At 45.5% G+C, this 6,000-nt stretch overlaps 1 protein-coding gene across 1 annotated transcript in view; it reads right to left on the minus strand.

Annotated features, from left to right (window-relative positions):
* The window catches only part of LOC140720270 (uncharacterized), a 68,460-nt gene extending 62,948 nt beyond the window's left edge, over window positions 1-5,512 (minus strand). The window contains exon 1 of the mRNA XM_073035139.1: window positions 5,408-5,512. Within this exon, the coding sequence (XP_072891240.1) occupies window positions 5,408-5,512 (105 nt within the window). The remainder of the gene's footprint in view (window positions 1-5,407) is intronic.
* Between the last annotated feature and the right edge of the window lie 488 nt (window positions 5,513-6,000).

Here is a 6,000-nt window from a genome sequence, read left to right on the forward strand (position 1 = left end):
ATCTAAGGCCGAGTGTGAGCCAGTGAGAATTGTTGACGGATTGTAGCGATTGGGAAATTGCAGTGGATCCATGCACATAGACAGGAGTTGATTCCAGCCATGACCAACCCCTCAAAGCACTTCATCACAGCAGTGAGCGACACTGGGCGATAGTCGTTGAGGCAGGTCACCCTAGTATTTTTGGGCACTGGTACGATTGTCGATGTTTTGAAACGTGTGTGTGTGTGTGTGTCTACGTGTGTTTGCATGCTTGAGCAGAGAGACAGAGTATTTGAGGCTTTCCAGTTCGATGCAGGAATATTTCCAGTAATTGGTGTGCCTCCAAAGACGGGTCACTGTTGGGCCGACCATTCAGATCAGAACAAAATAATTTACCCAGCAGACTGAGCTGACAACCCGCTCTTGTGTTTCAGAGTTATTTACAAATTGAAATGTGCAATTTAAAATGTGCAAAGTAAATTTATTATCAAAGTATAGGCACATCACCATGTATAATCCTGGGATTTGATTATGTTGTTAATTCAGTAAACTCAAGAACCATTATAAAATGAATGAAAGATCGCCCCCAACAGGACAAACAAAACAACCAAGTGCAAAAGACAACAAAATTCAAATACAAAAGAAATAAAACTAAAAAAATATCCCAGAAATAAACATCAAGAACATGAGATGAAGAGCTGTTGATTGTGTCCATTGGTTGTGGGAATAACAAAGTTTAGGGATCTTGTCTCAATTTAGAAAATCTTTTGGTTTAGCGAATTTTTCATTATCATCTCCCATTCTCCTTAATTATTTTTTTATCCCTCCCATGACTGACAAAGTCTTTAAGGATTGGGATGAACTAGGTATTAAGTGTTTTGGGGACTTGTTTATCTCAGGATCTCTTGCATCATTTGACCAATTGTCAAATAAATTTGCACTCCCAAAATCACATTTTACTGGACGATCTTTTAAATTTAAAACCTTTTGTTAATGGTTCTATTACCGGTATTTATAACTTGTTGATTGATTCTAGACAAGACTTTTTAGATAAAATAAATAAAGCTTGGGAGGATGACCTAAATTGTCAGATTTCTGATGATAGATGGAATAAAATTCTTAAACAGGTTAATAAATCATCTTTCTGTGCTCATCATTCTCTTCTACAATTTAAAATGGTTCATAGAGCTTACATTTCTAAACAGAAGCTCTCCAGTTTTTACCCGAATGTTTCTCCACTTTGTAATAAATGCAACTCTGCTGATGCCTCTTTAATTCATATGTTTTAGTTTTGCCCTACAATTGAAAAGTTTTGGCGGGAAGTATTTCATACCTTCTCCCAACTTTTTAGGGTCCAATTTGACCCAAATCCCCTTACTGCCTTGTTTGGTATTATTGCAAATGAAGATATAACTTTAAATACTCCTTACCTACGGGTTTTAGTTTTTACCTCTCTTTTAGCAAGAAGAGCAAACTTGCTTAAATGGAAGGAGTCTACCCCTCCTACACATCTTCAATGGCTACGTGATATTATGTCATATTTAAATTTAGAAAAGTTCCGCTGCTCAGTCTTAAATTTGAAACAATCTTTTTACGATATTTGGGGACCTTTCCTAAATTACTTTTCCAATTTATAAAGTTTAACAGTGCACAGGCTTTTATGTATGTTTTTATCTTCTCTTCTTAAGTGAATACGTTTTTTTTCTAATCCATTGCATTCCATCAGCTTTTTTATTTGGTAGTTAGTAGGGGGTTGACTTTTTATATATATATAAAAATTATTTTATGATGTATGACCTATCTTTAAATTTTTGATTAGAGTGGTATACCTTTATGTGTTATGCTATAGCATTTTGATCAATTTTATTACAATACTTGAATGTACACAAGTTATGTTGAAATGTATCTATGTTTTGCACTCTAAATCTTTTTTTTCTGAATAAAAATATTGTAAAAAGAAAGAAGCATCTGTTGGTTGGGTGTAATAACTGTTCCTGAACCTGGGGTTGAGGCTCCTGAGGCTCATGCACCTTCTTCCTGATGGCAGCATTGAGAAGAGAGCATGGCCTGGGTGGTGGGGGGTCATTGATGATGGATGCTGATTTCCTGCGACAGCACTCCGCAGAGATGTGCTCAGTTGTGAGGAGAGTTTTACCCGTGATGTGCTGGGCCATACTACTGAGGACAGGACAGTTTCCTGCTTTCTTGTAATTGCACTTGTGTCCCGGGCTCAGGACAGATCCTCTGAATGTTAACACTGTGGAATTTAAAGTTGCTGAACGTCTCCACCTTTTGAACCCCCGATGAGGATTGCCTCATGGGTTCCTGTTTCCTCCTCCAAAGTCCAGAACCAGTTCACTGCTCTTGCTCTCATTGAATGAGAGGCTGCTCTTGGACCATAAGACCATGAGAGACAGAAGCAGAATTAGGCCATTTGGCCCATCAAAACTGCTCTGCCACTTCATCATGGTAAATCCATTTTTCCTCCCAGCCCCATTTTCCTGCCTTCACCGCGTATCCTTTCATGCCCTGACCGATCGAAAGTCCAACAACCTCTGCCTTAGCAAAAGGAAAAGCAGCATCCCGTCATCAGGGCAAGATGAGGTGAGGCACCTCCCACTCCATACCCCATCCATTTCTGTCCCTCCCCCCTCTCTTGCCTACAAACCTCTCACTCCTTACCATTCTCTTCTCTCTCCTTCTCCTCTCTCAACTTTCTCAACTCTCTGTCTCACACTCTCCTCCCCTCCCACACTCTCTCACCCACACTTCCCACTCTCTCCCAACTCTTTGCTTCACTCTTTCCTCCTGTAAACCCCATTCTCCTACTCTTGAACCCTCTCTCCCCACGTTCTCTTTCTTTCACTCTCATTCCTCTCTTCCCTCCCTCTCCCCTTCCCTTTTCCCCTTTCTCCCCTTCCCTTTTCCCCTTTCTCCAGCCCTCTCCAGTCTCCCCCACTACACCCCCTCTCTAAGATCAATGATTCTGTGCTCTGTTTACACTTGTTTAGTAGATTGTTCCTATCACTTGTTCCTTCATCAATTCCTTCACTCTTTGTTTTAGACTTGGGATTGTGTTTTTCATTATATATTGTACTTCTCACTTACTGTAATCCAACAAACAATCACGCAGCATCCTCGGACAGTTCCCACTCCTCACTGATCGAATCCCTCTCATCTTGCTGATCTCTGTCCGACACGTTCCACTCTTTATTATTTTCCATAGTGGTTGCCTGACCAGCATTTTGTGTGTGTTGTTCTCCGTTACAACCTCCTCCTCTCTGTCCCATTCTTTTCCCATTTCCTGCACCTCTCTCCCTTCCTCCGTTCTTACCTATCTCTCCCACGCGCTCTCACTCCCTCTGTCCCCTCTCCTCACCCCGGACTGTTCATTGCAGTCTCCCTCTCTCCCCCTTAATCACACCTCTCTCTCTCACACACACAAACCTCTCCCCTTTATAACTCTCACAATCAACTCCCATACTCTCCTCCGCTCCAGCCTTCTCCATCTCTCTCGCCTCCACGCTAGTCCACTCCCTTCATTTCTCTCTCTTCTTCCCTCGCTCTCTCACACCCGTTCCCGCTCTCCTGCTCTACTTCTCTAGTTTGCCCAAATTTCACGTAAAATTGTTCTCCCTCTCTGACTCCCCACCCTCTATCGCTGATCACGTTCTTACCCTCTACCTTCCTTCCTCCTTCCCTCAAGGCCTCTCTTCACCCTCTCACTGCACCCCACTCGCTCATTCCACTCTCACCCTTTTCAACCTAACTTTTGCGCACTCTCCCATTCTCCACCCCCTCCCCTATAGTCTACCCTGTCTCTTAACATCTCTCTCCCTCACTCTCTTTCTCCCCTCATCACTGTCACATCTGTCCTTCGGCCACGGAAAGAGGGAAAAGAGTTAGACGCAGATGGAGAGGGAGGATGAAACTGACCGAGTCAGCAATCGATTGTATCGGCAATTGGCTTCGTTCAGTGAGCACAGCTCCGTCTTGCCCCCAGACTGCATATCCTTCCCTCCATCCGTACCTTTATAGTAGAGATAGAGAGAGAGAGAGAGAGAGAGAGAGAGAGAGAGAGAGGAGAGAGAGAGAGAGAGAGAGAGAGAGAGAGAGAGAGTGGAGAGAGGAGAGAGAGAGAGAGAGAGAGAGAGAGAGAGAGAGAGGAGAGAGAGAGAGAGAGAGAGAGAGAGAGAGAGAGAGAGAGAACAAGTAAGGAACAGAGAGAGAGGGAGACAGAGACAGACCGACAGAGAGAGAGAGGGAGTTAGAGAGTCAGAGAGACGGGGAGAGAGAGTGAGAGAAAGACAGACATGCAGAGAGAAGGAGAGAGAGTGAAAGAGAGAGAGAGAGAGCGTGAGAGGGAGGGAGGGGAGAGGGAGAGAGATGGAGAGAGAGGAGAGAAGGGGAGAGGGAGAGGGAGACAGAGAGAGGGGGAGAAAGAGAGGGAGCGGGAAACAGAGAAGAGAGGGGGAGAGGGAGAGAGAGATAGGAGGGGAGTGAGAGACGTATAGGGAGAGGGATTTGGAGGTGGTGAGAGTGAACTTCTTCTCCTGTCTGGTTCCATTCAGTCCTGTTTCTCCATCTTCCCAGTATCTCCTGCTTCTCAACTTCCCCCGAGCTCTTTACCCGTTCTATCCTCTCCTCCTTCTACACACTTACTTCTCCCCACATCTCGTCATCCCTTAGTCTCCCTCCTCCCCTCGCCGCCTTCCCCAATTCCCTCAACTGTTTCTCCCTTTTCACAATGTCCTGATACTTCGCCTCGCCCCTCTCCCTCCCTCTCCCGCTGAGGGTTTGACAGTGAATCAGAGTCACCGGAAGTTGAGTAAATCCGTGTCCCTGCGGAAGCGACAGCAGATAAAGCCTTTCGGCTGGATGAGGAGGGCGCGGGAGGAATATGTTTCATATGAGTGATGCAGGATTCAGGAAGGTAGGGAGTAAGCAGAGGGTGAGGGGTTAGTGTGAGAGTGGTGTAAGGCGGGGGAGGGGAGTGGGGAGTAATGGAGGAGAGTGAGGGGGGAGGGATAGTAGAGTTTTGGGATGAGAGAGGAGAAGCGGAGAGAGGACTAGAGAGAGGAAGGTGAGAGTGAGAAAAGTGAGAGAGAAGGACGAGATTCGGGGAAAGCGCGGAAATAGATCCTTCAGTCCGTCTGGACAGTTCAACCGTGTTCACAGAGCCAGTGCTGATTGCAACACGGTTGGAATTTACTCCTGTAAACCTTCTCCACCCCGCGTGTCGGGTCGGAGCTGGAGAGCTTGTGACCTGGTATCAACACTCCCCCACCCCCTCCATTTCACCAACACAATAGAGCTGGTTACTGACAACAGGAGGTCAGCCGGGGCGATGCAGACATTCCTGTTTACATCAACGGCAGAGGATAAGGGGGTTGAGAGCTCCAATCTCCTGAGAGTGAACACCACTAACAGCCTGTCCTTGTCCAGACACAAGGACACTATCGCCAAGAAAGCTCAGCGGCATCTCCGCTTTCTGCGAGAGGCTGAAGAAAATTGGCGCCTCCTGGACGACCATCATCTATTTTTACAGAACACATCCTGTGCGGAAACTAGTCGTGTTGTCACGGCAACAGCACTGGCCACCACCGGAAACACTGCAGAGAGCTGTGAACAAGTTCAGTACATCATGGAAACTGTGAACACTGTTTACACATCTCTCTGCCTCAATAAAACAGTCCACGTTATCAAAGACCCCCACACACGTCAAACATTCTGACTTCCTGAGAGATGGACCACTAATTTTCACAATCTCCCTAATGCAGAGTTGTGTTTAATTGGTCTGTATGATTCGTTAAGTTAATTAATTGTCCCCCTACATTTCGCTAACCCGCACTCCCAGTCTCGAGGTGATGAATTGATCTTTATGGACGGGATGCGAATCAAAAGTTATCACTGTATCTTGATTCATTGAAAGCAAATGTCCCAATTTACGATCATCTCTCCTCCCCTCTTCTTCTCTCCCCCTCTCTCATTCTCTCTGCCTGTCACTCTCTCTCTTTCTCT

Source organism: Hemitrygon akajei, unplaced genomic scaffold (assembly GCF_048418815.1).
Source record: "Hemitrygon akajei unplaced genomic scaffold, sHemAka1.3 Scf000039, whole genome shotgun sequence".
NCBI lineage: Eukaryota > Metazoa > Chordata > Chondrichthyes > Myliobatiformes > Dasyatidae > Hemitrygon > Hemitrygon akajei.